Source organism: Loxodonta africana, chromosome 24 (assembly GCF_030014295.1).
Source record: "Loxodonta africana isolate mLoxAfr1 chromosome 24, mLoxAfr1.hap2, whole genome shotgun sequence".
NCBI lineage: Eukaryota > Metazoa > Chordata > Mammalia > Proboscidea > Elephantidae > Loxodonta > Loxodonta africana.
Window position 1 is genome coordinate 52,611,490 of NC_087365.1, and position 25,560 is coordinate 52,637,049.

Genomic DNA, 25,560 nt, shown 5'->3' on the forward strand with positions numbered 1-25,560 from the left:
TTTTGTTTTTTTTTTTAAATACAGGTTTAAATTTCAGCCCTCTATTATCACATACCCCCTTTTTAAGATTTACATTTACAGTTACAGCGAACTTTCTGTAACACTCATTGAATTAGGCAAAGATCATCTTGCAAATGTGTTCATCTTCAAAAATAGGCTATAAAAGTGCAAAACTATGAAAACAAAATTTAGATTATGTACATATGGCTCAGCTTGTGAACAGGAAAAAGGCCAATAGTGTCCACTTTCCTGATACAAAGCACTTCACTGTGATGCCAACGGGCTGATCTCCGGTTAGGTCCCCCTTGAACGCGGGAGTTAAGACTTACATCAAGGATGCATCATGTTGCATAATGAAAAAAAGTCAGGAATTCTTTCCAGGTTTTGCTATTTTAGGTCTTATACTCTTGCTCTGTGCAGAAGGGCAGGGCAAGAAAAATTAACAGTGCAAATTTATTTTTGAGATGATTTCTCAATGAAAGATTTTGTGATTGCTCAAGCCACAGACTGCTAAATAAACGCAGTCAGGGACTGCACTTTAAGGGAACCAGCATGTAAATTATCCGGTCAGCCACCTGGTGGCTAGCCTCCCTTTAAAACCCAAGTTGCACGTACACTGAGAAAAACGCTGCTGCTTCAAAACCAAGAGGGGGGGAAATGTTAGGTCGCGGGATGGGAAGCGGCAGGGAGATGACAGACGTCTGGAAACAGATCATCCCTTCCCAGGAGGCTCAGCCAGCAGTTCCTTATTCAGGATCAACGTGTCTACAATTAACTTTAATACGTCCACAGTTAACCCAGATGCCAGACACACCAAGACTCTGACATACAAACCTAGGGTTTACCAAAAACACTTTCATCTCCTTCCAAATTGCTTCCCAACGTCTGGAGTTCACATGTATAATTCAGTGAGGATTTTTACACATCAGTTTAGGCAAATGCCCCCCCAATTGGAATTTTCCAACAGAAATGATTAATTTGTTAGAAAAACAAATTTCCAATAACCTCACATAGGGCTTGGTACATTCACTCAGTACCTGGCCGCTCCACGGAGGAAATGCGACTCTGTGAACACGCGCACTGGGAAATGCACGCACCAACGTGCCCCTCGGGATCGCGGTGGGCCCGCGACAAGCTACGCAGCAGCCACAAACAGGAGTCGTCTTTCCCAACTGACTTGCTGAAGTCTGCAACGAGAGGGCACCAAACGGACAGTGGCCGATCTCAACGCATGCAGCACGTATCGATAGAGGATCAATACTTCCATTAAGACAACAATAGACTGGGGAGGATTTAACATCATACAATTCATTGAGAATTAAAAAAAAAAAATACATTTGAAATGACAGAGCACAAATAGCAAGAGACTGCTCAAAGTGATGAGCTACTTTAGAGGAAAAAATACATACAGTATTTAAACGAGCAGGTTTCCAACTTATGTATGTACAGATTTTTACCTGAGGTGCAAGCGTTATAGACTTTCTCCCCTCCCCCTCCTCCCTGCCCCACCCCAACCCAGACAATTTCTTTTCAGCAGCGCTCTCTCTCAAGTATGCAAAAAAAAAAAAAAAAAACACATCACTTCCTATTTGGTCAATTCTAAAAAAAATATTATTCGGGGACAAAATAGAGATTTCTGGTCTCCATTTGTGTACAATTCAACTGTTCCAACTATAGTTTTTATTGCTATTTGGTACAAAAGCTAAGAGAACAACTTTACAAAACTGTAGTGCTCCTTGTATGTACAGTACAATCACAGCTTATGTCAGTAGCTTTCACCATTCGCTTTCTCAAAGGGCGGGCTGATCTAATTCAGTGGAGAGTACGCACTTCCTTCCATCAAGACCTAAGTGGGGAAGAAATGTTTGAAAAGTGATTAAGGATGAACTGAGTAAGGTTTAGAAAATTCCTTAAAAAAAAAAAAAGCATAAGCAAGAAAATAAACAGATATAACTAAGGGGAGCCCTGGTGGCGCAGTGGCTAAGAGGTTCGGGCTGCTAACCAAAAGGTGGGCAGTTCCAATCTACCAGCCACTCCTTGGAAACCCCATGGGGCAGTTCTACTCTGTCCTATAGGGTCACTATGAGTTGGCATAGACTCAAGGGCACACAACAACAACAAAGGAGACCCAGGAATCTAGAAAGGCGATGAGTTCCATTTGAGCTCAAATTTTTCAAAGTATCAGGAGACTAGATGTATACTTAGCAATGATTTAACTAGGATGATTCAGCAAAGAGTCAGAACTTATTATCTGTTAAACAAAGTCTGGTAAAGGCAACTACCACCACCAAGAAACTGAAAGTTAACATATGAAGATAGGAAAATGCATGGCATGAACCAGGACTACAAGGATTCATGAAGGCTTTGAACGCGCCCTTAAAATTGGAGCATTATGGCATAGGCTTTGAGGTCAGACAGACCTGGGGCCAACACCAGGCTCCCACCACGTACTGGCAGAGTGGGGCTTTGGGCAAGCTGTGCAATCCAGGTCTCAGTTTCATCATCTGAAAAGTGTGGACAGGGTCTCCTAACCGAGGGGCCAGCAAACATTTTCTGTGCAGGGCCAGATAAATATTTCCAGCTTTGTGAGACATACAAGGGCCTGATGTAAATATGCATAGCTCTGCGAGACACTGAATCTCTGCCACACCTACTCAACTCAGATGTTGTACTGGAGAAGCAGCCATAGAAAATTATGTAAAGGAACGGGCGTGTATGTGTGCCAATAAAACTTTATTTACAAAAACAGATGGAGGACAGTTTGCTGATCTAACTCCTCCTGTTATGACAAGGATAAAATGAGATCATGTTTATAAAACACTTTGTTCAATGCCTAGCAGGAGGTAAATTCCAACTGCTTTTACACCTACTCCTCACTTATCGACTGTCTCATTACCTGACATTTTGCATTTACAACAACAGTAAAAAACCTACTATCTGACTATTTTGTGCAGTAACAAACATCTGACAGTAACAAATCCCGAGGTGTGAGGCGAAAGTAATGCTGTGATGGTTAAGGTTATGTGTCATCTTGGCTGGGCCATGATTCTCAGTGGTTTGGCAGTTATGTAATCATGTAATTTGGCAGTTATATAACGATGTAGTCTTCCTCCATTTTGTGATCTGATGTGGTGATCTTCCATTTTCACATAATGCCGATTTTCACGTGACCTGGTCTTTGGAACCTAACCACATTGATAAGTGAGGAGTGGGTATATTACTATTTTTACTATTATCATCATTGATGTCCAGAGACTCCGATGAATTTAAATTTTGATACATCTAAAGAAAATCTAAAAGTAAAATCAGTTTTACTATATGACATTGGACATACTCACTACTTTTTCAATTAAATTAAATCAATGCATTGTATTTAATTAAAACATATGCTCACCTTTTCCCCCAAAAACAGGAAATCAAGTTTTTTTATCATTTGGTCGATAATGTGCATTCCCAATAAAATTCTCATAGCTTCTCTTTTGTAGCATGCTGTTGGATAAATGTTGATACGACACAGGCCTTTTTCCTGATTGGAAAAAAAGAGTGTGAAAGAGCATTTATAGTAAGTTCAAGCAATTAGGTGAGATGTGGATGGGCTGTTAAGGGAGTAATTTTCAGAAGTCCTAATGCCAATAATAACCTGTTGCTGTCAAATCAATTTTGACTGACGGTGACCCCATAGGACAGAGTAGAACTACCCCATAGGTTTTCCAAGGCTATAAATCTGTACGGAAGCAGACTGCCACATCCTTCCCCTGCACGGCAGCCAGTGGGTTTGAACCACTGACCTTTCAGTTAGCAACCAAGTGCATAACCATTGCTCAGAACACACAAGTCACACACTAGTGTCTATAAAGTTATAGCTAAAATGTTTTTAACCGCCCAGTGGAGGACATTTGCTAGCACAGAATTTTAAGTCACTAAAGCTGAAATGATCTAGGGTCCAGGCTGCCATTATTAAGAACGAAAAAGTCAAAAGAAAAGCCCAGCATAAAATATTTCAGACCTGGGCCAAGACTGTACAGAAAACCAAAAAAACCAAACCTGCTGCCAGCAAGTGGATTCCACCTCATGGCAACACTACAGACTATACAGAAGAGGCGTGAAAAAATACTCATTAAAAAAGGATGTGACATCTAAAACAGAGTCTTTTCTTTAAAGTTTTAACTCATGTCCATTTTAAGGATGTGGGGGATTGCGGGGGGAGGGATGGACGTTTTGAATCAAAAGACAGCAAAAATTAATGTTTCATCAAGATTTCCATAGATGTCACTGGAGTGTGTCAAAGCAGTTGTTCTGACTAACTGGCACCATGTTATCACTGAGAAAATGCTGTCACCCCCACAGAATCCGTAACTGGAAACCATCACAGACCGAGAGGTCGAAGATGGATTTTGTCTCCCTGAGCTGCACAAACCAGCCAAGTTCATGAGATCACGGGAGGCATTGTGGTTTATCAAGTCAGTCCAGTAGGACATGTTCCCGTGACACCCCGGTTGGTCTTTCTACAGGCACAAGTGAGTGCCTGATGCCTCGGCAAGTGCTACCACGAGGAAAGGAGGGCTGTGAAAATGTTTCATTTGAAAAATAACTTTCTATGGGGGCAGATTCCAAAGTGTTCTACAAGATTAAGAATTTACATCTGTGGGAAAATGTTATTTAAAAAATCCGCTGAATGTAACGAAAGCTACACAGACAATTCCAGAACTCCTGATGTCAAGACCATTAGAGAGATGATTTAATAAGCACTTCTTGCATTTTCTGCTCCTGATGGGTCAAGGGTCTTCACTGACACTTACTGACCCTACCCCTCAACCCATGAGGGAGGTGAGACATAGACAGAAGCACCCCAAACCCAAGGTGGGTTGCGTTTCAGCACAAAAAAAATGTGCCAAGAAGAAAAAAGACTATGATGGGGTGGGGTAGGCCTAACTGGCACCTCAAATTTCAAGGGCAAGCAATGGATTTATTGTTGGTAGGTGCCACTGAGTCGATTTCTACTTGTAACAGCCTCATGTGACAGAGAACTGCCCCCTTGGGTTCCCTAGGCTGTAATCTTTATAGAAGCAAATTGCCAGGTCTTTCTCTCATGGAGCCACTGGGTAGGTTCAAACCATCAAACCTTTCCATTAGCAGCCGAGCGCTTAACCACTGCCCCACCTGGGCTCATCTAGCAGTGGAACAGACCAATGTTTTCTAATCTTTTTTTTTTTTCCCTCACCCTTAATTTTATCATCATCTCCCTATGAAAAAAACCGAGTAAATGAAAGAAATAAAGTACTGAGGTGTGAGACCTTGTTGTGTGGGGTGGAGCTTTGGAGGGCCATAGACCGTTGCCATCTAAGAAATGTCTTGCCCCCAAGAACTAACCCCTTGCGGGTGCTGTCAGTTCCCCACCCCCTTGAGAAAACACGGATTAGACATTAGCTAATTTAGACACAAAAGCAATTTAAGCATGCTAACAACCATCACAAAATACCTTCTAACGTTGCACTGGAGGGCTGGCTACTAGCAGGTCCACAAGAAGGGTAAAGTGGCCCAGAACCGCCGTAGGGCTTCTGAATAGTCAGCACATTTGGCGAATCAACCTCACTCGAGCTCAGGAACCTCGGTTTGGGGGACAATACTGATGACGGTGGGCAGACACACTCCTGAGGCAACAGGCTGGAGATTCCTCGGACAACATGGTACTTGGGGAGGTCGTGGTTTCTTCTATGGTAATTGGGCCCAGGCTGGTCAACATCAAGAGTTACCACACTTGGTTTCAGTCTTTTGGGAAGCGGCTCACCAAATTCCGCGTTGGCACTGGCGCTGCTCCGGTTGGAGAAGTAGTCTCTTCCTTGAGCGGCCCATGGGCTGTCGTTCTTAGCAGGGTAGTCAGCGGAGCCATTGACATGACTGCTGCCAAGGGTGGACTGGGGAGAGGCTGCCGTCAGAGGTTTCAATTTTGTCTCGGGTCTCTTTGTTTTGTCTGGTGCAGGAGAAACGCTGGTTTTAGGGAACACCTCAGGCTGCTGCTGTTTGGTGGGGGCAGCCCCTTGCCCTCCAGTGCTCTGTGGGGGCCTGTGGGACTTCAGGTTACTGGGGACTAAAGTGCTGGAGTCTGTCCCCGAGGTCAGCGGAGCTTTGCCTGGCCCCAGAGGGCACTGCTTCACCTTCTCGGATGGCAAGGATTTTGCCTGCGTGGGGAAGGCAGACTTGGGCTTGGGTTTATGGAAATTAGACAAGGGAGGCACGTCCTTGCCTAGCAGAGCTGGTGGGCACCCCGTGCGTCTACTCCTCAGCAGAGACTTGTTTCTACAGTTTTTATGGATGTCGGGGTTGTATTTATGCTCCAGCCTCTGGTGCATCATTAGAACTTCTGGGTAAAATGTCTTGAAGGTACAAAAGGGACAGGTGATACTTGGGATTAAACTTTTGCTCAAAGAAATCGCTGGGCAGTTGTGAAGGGCCCCCAGGGACAGATTTAAAGGCTTTTCCTGACAGTCCATGGTGGGCTTGGGTTTGCAGTCGGTGGAAGACTCTACCGTCTTCTCTCTGTGGCTGACTTCCATGCTGTGGGTGGCACTGCCGTCTGGGTGAGGAGCAACATCCACTTCCGGTTTACAGAGGAGGTTGTCTGCCTGAGGTTCAATCACTGGTCTCTTTTTTAACACGTCCAGGTAAGCAGGGGTAGGATTTTTGTTCATTTTGTCAGCACTGTCGTCGGTTGCATTTTTACGGAAATCCTGAGTATCTCTGTGAGCTGGCGAGAGGACAGCGCTGCCTAGAACGTTCTGATAGGCAGACGGCATCTCCTTAAGTTGCTTGGCAGGTGGACTGCCTTTGACATCTTTGGCTCCATCAAAAAATCTTTTCAAATTTTTGGTCTGCCCACTCTCAGCAGTTAATAGTGCATCTTCTGTGTCCTGATTCTTCCCGTCATTCTTGACTTCGGTGGCGATCTCCATCTGCTTATCCTTGTGATGTCTCTCCAAGTGATACCGCAGAGATGTCTTCTGGGCTGCAGCATAGTCACAGAATTCACATTTGTACGGCTTTTCACCTGAAACAAGAAACGCCGCTGGATTATGGGAGTTTACAAAGAACATCGAAGCAGATCTTCGGAAACTAGGCAGGTTTAATACATTATACACAGAATACAGGATTCCTTCCTTCTCTTTTCCCTATCTGCTGACTTTCATATCCTGAATTTTTGGGGAGCTGTTTTATTTCATCACCCTCACCACATGGAAATTTTGAAAATGTGAATGCGTGCCTCTAAGGAGAAATAATTAACTGCTGCATTTTAAACTCTTTTAATCTTGGTAAGAGTCCCATGGAAGGGAACACACCTTTATTGCTATATTGTTCATAAATATGATCGTAACTATTTCCTTTTTTACAGCTACAGTCACTGGAGCACAGAAAGGTTAACTAACTTGCCCAAGGTTGCACAGCTGGTAAGTGGCAGAAGATACTCAAGTCCACACAGCCACCTAAGCCCATTATATTACAGCTCCTTCTATAATCTAAAGAAAAGACCGCTAGCTAAATACTTTCTCATTTCACACTGTATCACAAAACTTAATACGAAAAAAGCTGTGACATTAAAATATATTAGACAAGTTTTACTAAGATGAGAGTCAGGGTACAGGAGCCAGAAACTAGCTTCCAAACAGGAGAACACAACAGTTCAAGGTACAATGATACTAAAAAAGTAAAAGAGCTGTAGTCAGTACACTACACGTTGATTCTTGGGCTATTCCAGGGATCTAGCAGAATATTTGAACAACACAAAAATAAAATAAAACAAAATCACAGAACTACACCGTCGTTCTTTTCACTAACACATCTTTAAAAAGAAACCTGAAGATGTTCTTTACCTGTATGCGTTCTGAGATGAATATTGAGGTAATAATTTGAACGGAAAAACTTTCCACAATAACTACACTCTCTCGAGGATGTAAGATGCTTTATTTTCCCTCCATCATCATTTTTATCTAAAAAAAGAAACAACAATTCGCACGTTAAGCAAACAGCTGAATCACCATAAGCATTATTATATGTTTAGCTGAGAGAACGTTAACAGCTGCTTTTACACACTGAATGGACTGTAACTCGTTCAGCAGATGTGTCAGGTAACCGTGCCCAGGAAATGAAGTGGACGTTATCAACGTTAAAGCTCTTTGATAAGAAAATGAAATCAACATAAAAAAAATTTTTTTTTAAATAAATGGCTGAAGCACATGAATAAGGCATGTTGACTTTATTAATAATTCTGCATAGAAACGTTCTCCGAAACCATAATGAAGAATTCTTATACATGTGTTGGGGTAGAGCCAAAGGAGGCTAAAACACACCAAATGTTGTTTTGAAGTGTTATCGCCTCAACAGCACGCGTGCGTTTGTTCTGCATTTTCTGGGTGTAGCACAGTTCGTTATCACGGAGATCTGGTTCCATGTTCGTCTTCATCACCAGGAAGATCACTTACTAGACTGGGCCACCTGGGCAGCATCGTCTGAACCGCCCAGGATCTGGCTCACGGAAGAGGGGAGGCCACCACTGGCTGGAATGGCCAGCTTCCTCAGAAGTAATTTAGAAGACTGAGCCAGCCAGCCTAAGGCGCCAATTCTTCTCCCAGCCAATGGGGGGAAAAAAGGCGCTTCTTACTTTAAGATCAAGCAAGTTACCACTAGAGGGTAGCAAGCGCAACTTAATCTTTAACAGAAAATTACAAAGCTTTGGCACAGGGCACCCAGGAAAGTTTGTCAAAATTTAGCCAAGTTTTGGAAAGCAGACTGTATCTTCCACAAGCACGCACCGGGGCCATCTATATAGACCTGACAAATCCAGATCTATCCCCCCAACGACAGGCGTGAAACTTTAAACGTCATTCTTTGCAACAATCAAGTGGCGTGTCTTATGCTGCACAGAGTAAAGGTCCATGTGGGACACAAATTAAATTATGACTGCATTTTGAACACTCACCGGCTCTCCAAAGGACAATCAGATGCTCTACAGTTAAAATAATCCCCCCAAAATGAGTATTTTAGATCTAGATAATAAATGCCCCCTTTGCTGCAGCATCAAATTGCTACATGTCTACAACAAAAATCTGGACACCTCTTAAAATTCCTCTCAGTTAAATGGGTCATTTGGCCTTGAACACCTGTTATTTCCCACTAAAAGACCTCTCTCCCACACCTTCAATAATCAGCTTATGAACAGACCCTGGCAAACCTCCAGGTACAAAGACGACAGACCCTGACCGCCCAACTCCCCTCTAAGAAAAATGTATTCACTTATAAAACATGCACAGCCCTTGATCTAAAGAGGCGTCATGAAGACTAAAACATAATTTATTTTGTCTTTTGATCTTCATAAAAGTAAATCTAAAGAGAATTGGTAGTACAGCAAGATAAATCTAGGACTAGAAAACCACACGATAACGTAAATGCAGGAAAAGGAATGCCCTTAATACAGAAAGCCCAGCTGGCTTACTTAGAAATCATACACGACTACTGGATTTGTACCTTGCTGCAATTTCCTACTCCCAGCTATGTGTCAGGATTTATGGTATGTTGCATCACAAACAAAAAGTTATGAAATGCCTTTATTTTAAAACTAAGGACGTGAAGTGTCCACGTCCACCTAGTCCCTGCTCTGTTAGCATCACCTTTGATTTTGCTATGCTGTTCTTTCAAGGACCAAGAGAACCTTTCACACACAGACTACTAACAATGATCCTTGGGCGGGGGAAGACAAGGGTCAATGAATCAATTTTGCAAACAGAAATCAGGGCAGAGAAAGGTTAAGCCAAAGGTTAGAATAAAGCCGTGGCAGAACCCACTGAACGCAAATCTCGGCGCCCCCATCTACGTACAGGTGTTTCTCTCTACTTGATGGCCTGACCAAGTTTTCCACTCCATTCTTCTGCCCACATCGCCTATTAGGAACTGACCACCGCATTTCTTTCAGGGCACTGGGGCATCGCATGGGCCCTCATTATTTCCCCATTACTGCCTGCCCCTAAACAATACCAAACATTACTGGGAGTCACTCACGAGGCCAGAGCTCTGTAGTTAAAGCCCTTTTTATGGTATCACTATGACACCAAAATGTGTTTTCTAGGTTTCTGACAACTGAAGATTTGTAGGATGCTAGCTAGTTTCCACTATCCCAGAAAACGCCAAACTATGTATTTTATATGAAAACTACTGATCTCACACCTGTCACGTGACCAGAAACAGAACTGAAGAGCCCACTACACTGTCAAATTCATCTTGTGTCTCGTCTCATACACAGAGCTCTTGGAAGACTTCAAACACGCAATACAGTTACACTGAAAAGGGAACAGAAAGGCATTGCAAATGATCTCTGGCCTCTGAGTAAGACCACTTTGTAAACTATACCGTTTCACTAAGACTAGCTCCCGATCATCACTCGCTGACTGAGGATGTCCTCCTATACAAGAGCGGGATTTACAGGGTTTTTAAGCAACAGAAGCCTTTAGTCAAGGATTACAGCCAAGTCAGTACTAACACAAGTTAGAGGACGGGCAAGACCCAGATGGAATTCTTTGTCCCAGATAATGTCCGCTGGGTCACCGGAAACCCTGGTGAACCAGTGGTTAAGAGTTCAGCTGTTAACCAAAAGGTCTGCACTTCGAATCCACCAGGCATTCCTTGGAAACCCTATGGGGCAGTTCTACTCTGTCCTATGGAGTCGCTATGAAGAATCGACTCAATAGCAACAGTTTTTTCTGGGAGCGGGGGGGTACCGCAGGATCTAATACGTGAACAAACTTTCAGGGATATCTTGTTTCTTATAAATGCTATTAGTATCCTGAAACGTTTACTGAGCCAATGAGGTGTTTGTAAAAGGCATCTCTGGTGTGCTGAACATTCCCTGTATTTCACAAGCAGTGTTTTGGTTACTGAGCTAAGTGTGAATCGATACTAGCCTCCCAGACTACAAGGACAGGGTATCAGGCAGCACCCAAGGGTTTCCCCAACACTATTCTTGTTCTGGTTGATAATCAACCCCTGTACTTTTTGTGACCACTAGAAACTCATGTGGAATAATCGTAGGAGAACTGGGCCTTGATAGAAAGGGAAGCGTATTGTATCTAAGGATGACTTGCTTCTCAGAGGTAAGATGAGGGATGCTGGCAAAACTTCAGTGAAGACCTCCACACTACTGACAACTAAAAAAAAAGAAATACAACTGGAGCCAAATAATTCTTGTTGTGTAGGCAGTCCCGGGCATTGTAGGATGTTCAGCAGTATTCCTGGCCTCTGCCCACTAGATACCAGTGGTAACCTGCCCCTTCCCCTTAATCGTGACAACGAGAAATGTCTCTAGACATTGCCAAATGTCTGCTGGGGGTCAAAACCACCGCAGCTGAGAGCAACTGCTTTAGGCTGATGCACAAATATATGTCCTTTGTTACCAAAATATAAAATCACAGAATTTTCAGAAGAAGAAATCTCGTTAGTAGGCTTTTTAACTCAACCCTGTTATTATAGAAACAAGAAAATTAAGGCCCTGAGAGGTTAAACGACTTACCATAGTCTACCAAAAAAGAGCCTGGACTCAACAGCCCAGCTCTCCAAACTCCCAATCCAATGACTGTCCACCAAAAATCTGAATTTGCACTCTGCTCTCCACAGCCCCGTTACTCGCCAGTGTTCGTTTGGGATGAGAACAGAGGAGACGCATCACACAACGGTGCAACTTACCCAAATGGAGTCCTTCAGGAAGCCCATCCTCAGAGCCATCTTCAGAACCACCTTCTCCCCGTTCCATCGCTCCATTTTCATCCAGAGGGGTGGCGAGGTCTGGGGAACACGTCCTCGGCTGCCTTCCATCGACGGACATGGTGGGCGACTCTGCATCTGTCCTCCTGTCTTTCTTGTGTACTCTTGAGTGTAAGACCAGCTGGTGATAGGTTCTGAAAGCTTTGCCACATTCAGAGCAATGTGTGGGCTTCTCTTTGTTATGGGCTAGTTTGGGATCTGCGTCCACAGAAGGCACTTCCCCGTTCGCGTGTCGAGGCTTCTCTTTATCTTGTGAGAGGCCTGCACAACTGTTTTTATTTGTCTTGGACTTTCCAGAACCTTCTGAATGGCTTTTATTTGCACTCCAAATTTCTCCAAGTTCTTCTTTATCTGAACACGAATCATCATTGTCAGTACTTCCTTCTTGCCCTGGTTCCTTAATTTCTCCTCGGCCAATGGCGACTTTCCCTTTGGTGGCCAACTGCCAAGCCTGGTAGGTGTTGAATGGGTCAAGCTGAGGTATCCATTTTGCTGGCTTCTTGATGTTTTCCGGGTGGGATTTTGGTCTTAAGTTTAAAAACTGCAGGAACTCTTCCCTGGGGGACGGTGTTCCCTCTTGACGAGAGTTGGCCTGCGTCTCACTGGTACCAGAAACAGTTTCTTTGGTGTGCACTTTGCTGTGCTCAATCAGACTTTCTTTATCTGGAAAGAAGAAGCCGCAGACCATGCAGATTTTGTAAGGAGAGGGGATGCTTTCAGCTGCGTGCTCCTGGACCACCTCATTGATGGTTACCGGACTTTCCAGGCCTTGTTGAAGTTTGTTTCTCGCTCCAGACTTGCCGGTGTGTGTCCGCATGTGATTTTTAAGAAACCACGGCTCTTTGAATCTTCGTCCACATACATTACATCCATACGTGAAAGAGTCCTTGTGTTTCTTCATGTGGATCTCGACATCAAAAGCGACCCTAAATGTCTGCCCGCATACTTCACAGCTAAAGTCTTCGTTTTCTTGGCAATTCTTGTCCTTTGGGGGTTCTGCCCTCACTTGGTTTTTATCAAGAGGACTAAGATATTCAGCTTCGACGCGCAGAACCGCAGGCTCACAGAGTATAGGCCGATGTTGTACTAAGACATGTTTGTTGAGATCTTCTGAATGTGTAAAGGTCTGACTGCAAAACATGCAGTCCAGAGGCATATATCCTTCTATCTGGATTATATTTTTTTCATGCGTCGCTCTGAATGGAACAGCAGTGGTCCCTTTGATGGACACGCCATCATCCATCTCCATCTGGGTTCCAAGGGAACTGCTAATAACTTCAGGTCCGTCCATGTACACTAAGAGGGACTGAGTTGGCATGTTTCCTGTCACTATAGGATTGTATATAAAATAAGAATCTCTAAGTTCTGCCAGGGAATTTCTGGAGTTGGAATAAGGCCACTTGTAAGACTTGTCGCTCACACCTCCAGCAGCCCGGGGCTTCAAAACCAGGGCAAATATTTATTATAAAAGTTCAAAAGAAAGTATATATTCCTCTAACTTCTTATCTTGAGAAGTTTTCAGGAGCTTGGTGATAGAGAACGTCACTGGTCTTTCCACAAAGAAGGCATCCAGACTCCCCCCACAATGCTTTGCTTCAATGATGAATCAGCACAAAGCATGAGTTCCCTTTGTCTCCATTGAATCAGTGACTCAGTTGAGCAAGAAATCAGTTCCAGCAACCTTGAGACAAGGGATTTCCAAAACCTGGAAGAGAAAAAAAATAGAAACGTTAGCTACTCTGAGACAAAATAAAAGGCTGTCATGGAGAAGTCACAGTGGTCTTTTCCATGTAGCAGAGTACGTGCCTCATCCAATTGCTTCACTTTTTAACTAATATTAATCACTCCCTGCTAAACGTGCTTGCTAATTAAACCATTAGCATTTCAGCCCATCGGTACACTAATTAAATCACTAGCATTTCATCCCGTTGAGAAACTTTTACTAATTTCAATCTAAAATTCAAAGTTAGGGCAGAAACTGTTAAGTTCAGCTGAGTATGTTTCCAAAGCCCCTAAAATACACATGTGCATCCTATAAACAGCCTCCACAAATCTACAGACTATAAAAATCACTAAAAATAAAATGACAAAATTAAGGCACTTTAGGCAAAATGTATGAAGCCAGAGCTTCAAATTATTTTAAATACAAACATGCAAGAAACACGGAAGCCTGAAGTACGTCTGCAGATCGGACATATTAGGCCAACATCCTAAGCATGCAAAAACAGGAAAGGAAAAAAGCCCTTAGATTCCCATTAAAGAAACACAGAACGTCTCAGAATGGTCAAGGTGACCTTGATCCATGTGGATTCACTAGTTATTCTAAGCCTCAATCCACTTCCCAGATCCTAAAAGTTTGCTTTTAACAACTTTCTATCTCCAACAAGTCTCACAATAGGACTTCCTTTGTCCAAAACAAGATATAAGAAGTACAATTTTGTGAATGTATCCATTTAAAATAAAACCCTCAACATAGCTGCTTCAACTTGCTTAGTCAATCAGAAACCAGATTCCCTCATTCTCCTCTCCACCTTTCATGTTAGACACTGGCCAGGTGAACGCTGGATTGCTTTATTTAGCTCTGTAGGCTATGGTTCAGAAGCTAATCTTCACTCCTGGAGAAGAATTAAACTCCGAAACGGTCTACTTTCATGGCAAGCATTTTAAACAAGTCCCAACTACTTCCATCTAGTTAATTTACCCGTGAAAAACAAAAAGACATGCACAGTACTCCCACCAGTCAAAGTACAAAAACTTTACTTTTTCTTTTCTCCACTTCCTCAAAGAACAAGGGCTCGTGGGCTCAGAAGGCCAGGAAGCATTTCTTACCCTTCTCTGCACTTAGGAAAAAAATTCTCATACTCCTCGTTATCTGTAGTTTTGAATAAACTAGGTCTTTAACATTAAGCTATTCCAAGTAAGACTGCAGATCAAAGATTAAGGTAGAGAAAGAAAGTACCAAAGGGGTCGGGTTTATCTGCATCTCTCAGCCTTGTCTTTGCTGCAATCACAATGGAGGACAAACACATGGGCTGGTTACCAGCCTGGTGTGATAGAACACTCCAGAGACCTGAGTTCTAGGCCTGCCTAAGTCACAACCTTAAAGCTGTCCCTCATCTTTATCTACTTGATGCAGATTGGTAAAACTACAGGATCCTCCTTCCAGTTCCAAAATTCTACGTTTCTGGGGTAAACGATATTTATGTACATAGGCTCGCTCAAAACATCTTCAATGACTCTACTGATCAGGATATTAAATGATATGTGACTGATAATTTAGGGTTCTGTGTAATCATTTACTCGTTCCACAGATATTTACTGAATGCCAGTGTCCCAGGCAGTAATTTAACTGAAGAGTTAACAGCACACAGACTAGAAAAGCAGTTACCAAATTGATGGCACTGTTCTCACTGGGCAGGGGCTGAATGAGAAATAACCCATTGAGTGCTACACAAAGCTACATGTATCAATTTCAATTTGAATAAAGAGTGTCCTTTATTCCGAGGCCTTTCCTACTTTTTGGTGCTTAAATCGCTTTTAAAAAAAAAAAAAGGAAACAGTGGCAAGAGCAAATAGTGGAATTCTTTTTTTTCTTAATATCCTTAATTTGCAAAATCAAAGTTAATTTCCACATCAGACCCCAAAATTATTTTTTAAGAAATCTGCCTTATCTGTGAATTTTTTTTTTTTAATTTTCTACAGACATAGACTGTATATAAATCTATATAGACTAAAACTTGTTCATCATTTCCAAAAAAGACACCAATCGTACTCCCAACCCAAATTCAATCTTTGGATTAGAAATATATTTCCCACCCAGGGTAACCGCATAATTTAGTTACTGGGAGTTCTGGGATACCTGTCTTAGAAAGAGACAGTCCGATTACTATTTTCCTCTCTCTGATTTTCAAATACCTGAGTTCAGTAAGTGACCATCATCTTCTGACACAAGACTGTCTGAGATTACTTCCCACTGTGCCTTGCCTCCTTCACCATCTTCTGCTCAAGTAAGCCCTGTCACCCACACCGCAGCGTCCTCTTCCTTGCCTGGCTGCCCAGGACACCCTTCCCCTCATCTTCAGCTGGCCTATCCTGTTCACCCTCCCAGGCAAAAGGGAAGCACTTCCTCCTCCAGGAGAGCTTCCAGGACAGATTCTGATAGTCATGAACTTTGCCCAACTGTCCTGACAGAACTAAACCACCCGTGTCACAGCCAACCTTATAACCCACCCAAACCATGTGCAAACCCTCCGCCACCCCCACCACCACCAAAAAGGCACAGAGTAATGGAACAACCAGAACACAATTAAAGAGAATGTGACACAACGTGAAAAATGTTAACTAATGTCATTGATCAGTCTGTGTGGAAATTTTCAAATCGGAGCCTAACATGCTGTGTGAACTTTCACCAAAAACACAATTAAAAAAAAAAAAAAAGGCAAAGGTCTGGAGTCTTACACAAAGGCCCCTCCTAGAGGCTCCTTCCCACCACTGCCCAGCACAGCCTCCACCTCAGTCACTTGCTATCCCAGCTTCCCGACTACTTCCTTTGAAAATTTACTGTCCATATCTAAACTCATACTGTGCATTTGTTTGCTCACAATTGTCTTTCTCTGCCCTTTAAAGTCAGATACTCAAGAGCAGAGGCCTCATTGGCCTTGTCTACCACTGTCCCCCAGTGCCTAGAACTGGGTACCTGGCACAAGGTAAGGCTTCAATCAACACCTGGTGAGTAAGTGACCAAAGACCGCATTATTACCACGTGCACGGAATCCATATGCCCGTCTCTAGCCACAGCCTCTAACCACAACTGACCCGATCTTAGAATTAACTTGAAATGTTCACCAGAACTTCCACATGGCTATTTGTGGCTACCATCTAATCATCATCCCCTGCAATTTCAACAGAGCAATAAAAAAAAGTATTATATTTACTCACACCATAAAGCTGATCACCACCAGCAGAACTGCACCCCTGGACTTCTGAGCCCTCTCTCTCACCCCTGACCCACCGAAACATAAACGTTGGGCACCCTAAACTGGGCAGTCAGGTTAATTTTAAAACTATGATGTAGGTAGATAAAACACTTCCCCTGACTCTAAAGCAAGGAATAATACTTTAAATCAAATCTAAGTTACTTAAAACCAATTTGCTAACCGATAAATCAAAAATCAGTAGAGGGGTTGTCCTACTAACGGACTGGAATGAGAACCTATGAAAATAGATAGTTGAATCTAATTACTGTCAAATAACAAATGGCCATGCCAATAAACAAGGTGTGTGATGGTACACACACAGGGCTTTCCCAGAACCCACCAGCTTGCCACATGTGCAGCACACAGCAGCCAGCAGGGACTGACGGTGCTGCTGATAAAGTCAATTGTCTTTCTTGACAAAGAACTGGAGGGGAAAAAGAAGGAGATTATAATCCCACATTAAAATCTAAATGCTTTCAGTTTGCAGGAAAAGTCAGCACTTTGAACACAGGGACTAAGCTGATTGTGAGGTACTTCCCCAAAGTGTTTTCCAGTATTTTTTAAAAAAAGAGTAAACCTCTACTTAGGTAAACAACAGTACTGAACCTTCAGCTGTACATGCTCTAAGGAACCTCAGGCAAGTAGTTAGTTCAATATAACTGTGTATCTTAAGAGAATGCTAGGGTTCAATTTACACTGAATATAATCTTTAAAATCTAGGTGGAACCATATTGCTCTAACTGCCTGAAATCTAAGCCTGATGTTCTTTAGATTAGTTCTTCTGCTTAAAAATAAAAAAGACATCGTTGGTTTGCAACTAAAGCTATAAAGCTACTGTGAATTCTATCACCGCCTACAGATCTTGCAATCAGCAAATATTATACAATGCTTAACAAAAAGCACAATAATCTGGGCAGGACTTAAGCACACCAAAGTAGAGGCAACTGCCACCTTGCTGACGACAGCTGCTGTTTTGGGAAGTATTGTTGTTTATGTACAGATGTACTCAAACTGTTAACCTTTAGAGATAGGACATCAACTTTACAAATTATCTTACATTTCTTGATAGGGAATATTTACTTATCTACCACAGTATGGAGCAATAAGGTAGTCAAAGTCCTCAAAAACTACCAAAATCACATAAAAATCCCATTGATAGCCAATTAATTTACAATATTCCTATAAATCCTTTCCCCAAGAGCTCAAATAAATGATCATTAAACATTAAGTGATCATTAAGACATTCAACCTAAACAAAACTGCTACTCTCTGGCCAATTCATTTGATCCTTAAAACTGCAAAATTATCTCCAAGATCTGGTTGGGAAACTTACAGTTTTTCCTACAAGTTGTCTTTCTATATTTTACAGATACCTTTTTTTTTTTTTTGCCCCGTTTATCTGACAAGTGGAGAAAACTCTACATAGCACTCCACAGTAGCAATCAAAACCTGTAACTTTAAATCCTTCAACACTATTTCATGGAAATAACCGAGGTCGTAACCCCTGAGCTAAATGGTGAATCCAACTTTCCTAATATACCTATGGAAAAACGCTTAGAAGTGAAGAGATTAAAATATTCATATTTTGTATTCAACATTACAACCTATGCTATCAAGCTATATTCCAAGACAAAGCTTTGGAAGAACCTATAGGACATAATCTTATTTTCTTGAATTTGTATATAAATCCTTCAGTTCTAAATAGGATTAGAGATCAAAGTACTATTTAAAAAAAAAAAAAAAACCTCTGCCTGATTCATTCCAAATCAGTTAAGATCAGATAAAGGATCTGACCTTAAATATAAACTAAAAGCACCATATATTAGTTTTGGTTTCAATATTAATATGAACAGGTACTGTGGAATGTAAATTGGCTTTTAAAAACTCCAGTTTGACCTGAAAAAGAGAACTGTAATATAAGAGAAACAGATCAAGAAAAAAAAAAAGATTTTAAACAAGTTAAAGCACTGCTGTCAATAGTTTCTACTATTCCTTCTACTTAACCAGTACAGCCTTAAATATTTTGAAAAGATTTTAGACAGGATTAACTGCACAAAAAGAGACAGAGTGAGATATTTCAGTCCAATTAAAAAATAAACTGTTCTGTCTTTACTTGTACTCATTTCTAAAAACATTCAACATATATATATGTGTGTGTGTGTATATATAAAACACACACACGTAACTCTGCAAATAATGATACCCAATACACTCTTACATTTCTATACCACCCTGTGCAGGCGGCCAAAAGATGAGCCTTCTTCATTATATCCAATTTGACTAAACCCAGATTGAATACAAACATGGGCAATGCCTTTTAAGGCATGAGATCTTTCTCCAGGGCCATTTAAATACACCCCTCCCAGTGATGGTATAATTTAGTAACAGATAGGGCGATGGTTGAACAACGTGACCAACATGATGTGAAGAATGCTGAAATGCCCAATGTTTTGTTACATATATGTTTACCACAATAAAAAAAATATTAAAATAAACAATATACCCACCCCATCTGTTGTTCAATGGAAATTAAGTTGTATCCTGGCTCTTTCATGGCATCTGTTTGCTTTCAAAATTAAGGAAAAAAAAGAGTTCCCGTTAAGAAAAAGGAGTTGAGTTTCAAACTACAACTAATGCATACACTCCCTGTTGAGTAATTTATGGAACTGGCCTGACAAACTTATCCACATATTAAAAGTTCCCCTTCTGTTATAACTGACCTATTTTGAAGTTATCCTGATTTGATACAGGTAGGAGAAAGGAATAGTATTTCTCCTAACACTGATGCATATCTAGGCTCTATTTCCAGTTCATGGAGCTCTTTTAAATTCAAAAAGGTTTCCAGGCACAGTAGAAACTAATGAACAGCAATCCACAACACAGGACATGAACCTATTAAAAAAACAAACATCTGACTCTAGACAGCTCTTCTGAGATACTGTAGAGGAATATGTAGGCCTCAAAGTAACTTCAGTAAAGCTTAAGACCCAAGGCTAAGGGATTATATTACTGCTCTCACACAACTCACTCAGCTGTCTTTACAGGTTTAGTAATTTTATTTCTCAACTTTATCATAAAATTACCACACCGGCCCCAAATTTCCAGTAACTCAGTTATGTTGTTGCCCTGGGCAGGAAGCAATGGGGATGCTGAGGACAGTCCGTCAACAAATGTTCAATGTAAACTTCTTTAACGACTATCCCAATGTTGGACATAAAAGAACACTTTGTGGTGGCAGCTGGCAAAGGGGGGCTTCCCCTAGATTTATCTGGAGGATGGACTTGTACTAGAATTGAGGTGGCTCACCGTGAGCTGCGGATTTGAGGAAGGAATGGTCCCTGCTCTTCCACTTCCTTAAAGACAGATTTCTATCTGCCTTCCTGGGCTAAATTCAAAAACCTTTGCCCCAGATACCACTGCGAATTTGACTAAATAGATGACTGGTTGGAGAAAAAGAATCCAGATCGCCCTGCTTCCTAAAAGCCAGCATTTCAGAAAACTTTTTGTCCTGCCTCCAAAACGAGGCCTTGAAGTTACAGTCAATGATCAGGCTTCCTCTACCCGAATTGAAGAAATTTCCTGCTGTTTGTGTAATATATCCTTTCTTCCATGTGCCTTTAAGCTCCTCCCCCCCCCAAAATCAAGAGATGAGGTGTGCAAATCAGGACTCCTCTATTGTCCCAAATTCATTTAATTTACATCCTGTAACTAACCCCTGTACTGTTTAAGAGTATTTAATATGACTGGAATTCCTTTAATTTGGGATCCATAGCCATTCAATATACACCTTCCAGGTTTTTGTTTTTCAATTCCTCAGTAATTTGGAAAACTATTGTATATATTCCAATTGTAGTAATTTAACTTCAGGTCTCACTACATTTACTTTATTCTATTTGGAATACTACAACTGAGTGCCTCATATTTTTCATCTCTACTGTATAATTTTACAGCTTGAAAACACAGCCACTGCTCCGTTAATTTGGCTTCACCTTTCCAACTTATTAAAGCTACTGCTATGGAATTAAGTTGAAACGGGAAATTAGGAATGAACCATTCAAAAAAAGGCATAGCCAGCAAGCTCAAAAAAATCATGACATACAAGCTTTCCCTGCCATAGCCATGCATGAGATGGAACAATTCAGAAGTGAAAAATTTCTGAGCCAATGGAAAGTAAGCTTCATCGAACACAAGAAGGGTCCAATCATTTACTTACAGAAGAAATTCAGATAAAAGAAGACCTTTTTTTCAGGGAGTATGTTTCACGCAGTCAAGAGTCTTTAGTACTACTGCAAAGTTCTTATCAACCGGTATGTCTGTGACAACTGTGAGAAAAGAATGTAATTTTGTAAAGGGGGAAAATAGCACATCTTTTGGGACCCCTGAGGCCCTAATCAAGCATCTCACAATTAAGAGTGCTCCAGGGTTGGGTAATGGCAACCCTGCTGTGGCAGAAACATACCATTTTATAATCAATGTTGTTAAAGGGGAAATGAGGAGATAGAGGGGCTGAGTCATTGCCAGGCCATTATATGCCGTAATTATTCCCTCAGTTCGAAAGTGACTTGATGATCAAGTATTATTTTCAGATTCCCTCTTTTAAAAGGTCCACTGGAAGAGAAATGGGGGCTCCTATTCTTCCCTGAAGGTCTTCCAGCCAAAAATGGAAGATTACAAAGAGAATGCAAAACCACCTTAAAAGTAAAGGCAAGGGCAAAACCTCACCCCTCCTCCATCCACCCCTACTACCTGGGGGGAGAGTGGGGGGGTGGGGGGCTGAAGCTGAACCTAAAGAGATTTTTCAGAGCGAAGGAGAGAAAATAGTTCCCACCAATTTTATCTAGGTGGTGGATTAGTTCCTTTTTTCAGTAAGAAGTGAAAGGCAACACTAAGAGCCCAAGACGAGTCAGCACTAAACTTCGATCGCAGGAGTTATTAAAAGGCCAACAGCAAAGGTCAAACTGCAAAGCGTCAGGAAGGTGTTGTGGAGATAAAAGGATTACAAGAAGTTGGATGCTAGAGACAAATATGTGTCCTTCCTCCATAACTCATAATCTCTTCCTCTAAGTCCTCCTCCCTTATGCAAATTAGCATTCAAGGCTAAGAGTTACCTTTCTAGTCACACAGAACAACCAAAATCCCAAAGAAGCAGATTATTCACTCTAACAATTCCAATTACAAAATTTGTCTTTTAACTCCTAACGGGTGAATTTTTCAATAAGTCCCTGCCTCTTGAATGGAATGCTTATATAACATTTAAAAAGACAGCAATATATTTTTGGTGGGGGGAGGAAGGTGATCAGGATCAAAAACAAAAAGCAAAACAAACACAAAACCAAAACACTATCAAGAGCCTTTGGAAAACTCAACAGAACAATATCGAAAATAAACATGACTTCTCAGAAGGAAAAAGTCATCTACATTCAGGACACACCTTAAAAGTTCTCAGCACACATTAACTAAGCAAGCACAAACTAGTGGTTTGACTGTTATTTTTCAGACAAAAAGCAATTAGGCTATTACTCTGCACTTGTCACTTCAGACACATAAAGGCTTTTTAGAATCTCTGGATCTATTAGTCATTCTCAAAGTATTACAAAATTTGGCATTTGTAGTCTTATTCGATATCAATCAAGACAGTTTTGGGGGGGGAGAAATAGAGAAATACAGTCAAATATGAACATTTTAAATGGACTTCCTGACACATACAAGAGAGAAGGTAAAAGCCCCCCAGCCCCAGCCCCAGCCCCAGCCCCAGCCCCAGCCCCAGCCCCAGCCCCAGCCCCGAAAGCCCCCACCTAGCCCGCCAGGCCTGGCCGGCAGCTGCTGTTAGGCTGCCTTTTCTTTTGTTGAGCTTAATCTGATGTCAAGTCATTCAACCAACTCAAAAGCGATGAAGACATAATTGAATCAACCTGAACTGAATCAGACCTAGGCTCCTTAAAACATACAGCTTAATGGTTCCCAACGATCTAGAAAACTAGGGAACATCGTCTATATGGTGTCGCATACATGGTGGCCAGCAATATGCGACCTCAAACTGCCCCGTGGACCCCCTGCAACCGCCATCTATCTCAGACACGTTTAGGAATGTCCGGAGCTTCAAGCCCTATAGGCTGATCCCAGAAAGATAAACTGAGCCCCCAAGTAATTTCAAAGTGGAACAACCACACCAAAGCCTCAAGTTCAAAGGCTACCCTTTTTTTGTAAAAAGAAAAAAACAGAGAAAAGTTTCCGCTGCTCCGTGCGTGAACAGGCTCTGGGGTCCCAGAAGTGGCCCCTGGTGGCTCTTTCTGGCTCCTGTAACTAAATCTTGCGGAAAACTCCTTGCCCACCCCACCCCACCCCACTCCCTCCCACCCGCCCAAGAATGTGGCTTCCAGCGCCGGGTGGCCCTGCCCGGAATCCCAAAATGTGGGTCCCCCCCGCCGGGAATGAACGGCCTTCCCTGACTCCCCCCCACCCCCCCAGGCTCAGGTGCCGGCCTGAGCACCCCGCCTGCCAGGTAGTGTACTTCGGGACAAAGACCCCCCCAAACCCTGCCTCCGGACCCCGGCTGCGCCCCCCTGCCCTCCCCATCCCGTCCCCTCGCGTTTAGGGGCCGAATGGAGAGCCAAGAAGAGGGCTCTGCCTCGGAAACTGCACGGTCTCACACTCGAAGCCTCTTGGCACAAACTTCCCTTTTAAGAAAAAGAAAGGCTTTTAGGCTAACATTTCAATCCCTCCAGCCCTTTGGAGCCCCTGGCTCTACTTTCAGCTGGCTTTGGGGCTCCCAGTGGCACTGGGAATCACAAAGATGTTCTGAAAGCGGTTAAGGGGCATTTAAAGAGTAAAAAAAAAAAAAAAAAATTAATTAAAAAAAAAAAAAACTCACACCATTCTATCGTACATATCCAGGAAACAGCCCTCAGCACCGCCTGGATTTGGGGGCACGCGCCGCGCGCGGTCCGCAGCCAGGCCGAGCCCCTCCCTCGCCCCTGTAGACGCGCCCTCACCGGCCAGTGTGGACAGTCCCGGCCATTGTCTGCGGGGGACGCCTGTTACAGCGCATTGTTTTGGCTGTTTCCAACTTGCCCCGGACCCCCCCCCACCCCCCGACCATCGGGGGCACCCGGCGCCGGCCCCCTGCCCTTAGCCCGCCCCCCAACGCCAAGTCGGCAAACTGGGAGACGTGCCCGGCGGAGCGACCCAACTTCTCAGGAGCAGCCCCCTACCCACCCACGCAGGCCCCCTCCGGCCGGCCCCTAGGTCCCGACTAGGAAAATGGGGACCCCCCCACTCCCAAGCCATCTTGGACCTTTCGGAGAGTGTGATGGTCAAACATAGTACACACCGGGGCTCCCCGACACCTTCGCGTTGGTGGACCCGCTCAGAAGCCGGGTAGGGAGGGGGCGCCCTAGAGGGCGGAATAGAGAGAGCAGAATGGGGGGGGTCCAGGCGGGGACTGGGGGCCATCCGGGAGGGGGACAGATAACGAGAGCCGGGAGCCTCGAGGGCGGCTCGGGCCGCTCCGGGGGGCGGCCCGGGGCGCCCCTGGGCTCGGGCAAGCGGGGGCGCCCCCTTTACCTGCGGCTCTGGCTCCTCGGCCATGTCCTCGCTCGGCGGCGGCCGGGATGGACTAGCACCACCGAGCGAGCGGGTTTGAATGGGAGGGCGCGGGGGAGGGGGCGGGGAGGCGGCGGCGCCAGCGACGCGGAGTTTCTCTCGGCCTTTTGTGCCGACACCTCCCGGGGCCGCGCCCGCACCCGGCCCCCCGAAGGAGCGGGGGTCCGCGGGATGTGCGACGAGGCCATCCCCGGGGCGCTCGGAGCCCCGCACCTTCAAGACCCTCCCCCGAAAAGAAGCGCCCCCCACCCCCCGCCCGGAGGATTTGGGGGCCGGGCTCACCTCGGGCGCGGGGCTAAGGTGAGCGGGGCGGGGGGCGCACGGGGGCAAAGGCGCGGGCGCCCCCTACTCGTCCGCGCGGGGACAGTGCAGGCGCGGGGGGTCCCTAGAGCCGCCGGGGCGCGGCGCGTCCGGCGCACGGGGACAGTTGGGGCAGAAAGTGCTCCGGGAGCAGCTGTTGCGCCCTCGCTCGGCCCCGTCGCTCCCAGACGCCCCGCCTCCTCCTGCACCGGCCGCCTAGCCCCGCCCCCAGTCACGCCCCCGGCAACACGTGGTCTGCGCAGGCGCGCCCCCGCCCCGCCCACCGGCGCAGACTCCGCCTCCCGGGCGCGAGCCCGCGCTCCCTGCTCTCGCCCTTGGACTCCCGCGCACGCGCGCGCCCGCCTGTAGCCCCCTCCCCCGCCATCCGGTTTAACGTGGCCCGCGCGCGCCCCGGCAGTTCCAGTGACAGGTACGGGGGAGGGGCGCGAGGGGAGTGCGCAGGCGCAGAGCCAGGCCTCTTTCTTCCTCGCCGCCTCCACCTCCCTTGCAAGGTGTGCCCGGGCGAAGGGAGGGGCTGGCAGCGCGAACTTCTGGGTCATCCAAAATTACAAACAAACAAAACCTGTACACCCATTCGGGTAGGTTAGAGGGCAGCTGTGTACAAAAAAAAAAAAATTTTTCCAACTTTTTTTCAGCCGTAAGATTAAAATGTTTTAAATGAGTACCCTCATAAAAAGCCATCCTAAATTGTTGTGATTTTTTCTCCCCCTAAAAGGGCTGGGTTTGCCCTGCTGTTATAATTCGACATTTCTAAACTTGGTCTAGATTCCAAAATCCAATTGATTTGGATAGAAATCCATTTGGATGGAACAGCTTAAAACAAGGACAAAAAAATAAAAACTAGCCTTTTTCCCCTCCT

At 44.1% G+C, this 25,560-nt stretch overlaps 1 protein-coding gene across 5 annotated transcripts; it reads right to left on the reverse strand.

The window, feature by feature from the left end:
• ZNF217 (zinc finger protein 217) lies at nucleotides 1–24,788 on the reverse strand. 5 transcript variants are annotated; one of them, XM_064276227.1, is made up of 7 exons: nucleotides 24,342–24,359; nucleotides 19,286–19,344; nucleotides 11,725–13,507; nucleotides 7,866–7,982; nucleotides 5,480–7,045; nucleotides 3,395–3,526; nucleotides 1–1,846 (listed from the first exon to the last, which is right to left on the reverse strand). In XM_064276227.1, the coding sequence occupies exons 3-6, from the start codon at nucleotides 13,118–13,120 to the stop codon at nucleotides 3,417–3,419; spliced, it is 3,189 nt and encodes a 1,062-aa protein (XP_064132297.1). In that variant the 5' UTR covers nucleotides 13,121–13,507; nucleotides 19,286–19,344; nucleotides 24,342–24,359; the 3' UTR covers nucleotides 1–1,846; nucleotides 3,395–3,416. The 5 variants fall into 5 exon arrangements, with proteins under 5 accessions (XP_064132297.1, XP_010597743.1, XP_064132298.1 ...); XM_010599441.3 differs by lacking the exon at nucleotides 24,342–24,359 and adding an exon at nucleotides 20,992–22,482; XM_064276228.1 differs by lacking the exons at nucleotides 19,286–19,344; nucleotides 24,342–24,359 and adding an exon at nucleotides 24,663–24,788.
• Between the last annotated feature and the right edge of the window lie 772 nt (nucleotides 24,789–25,560).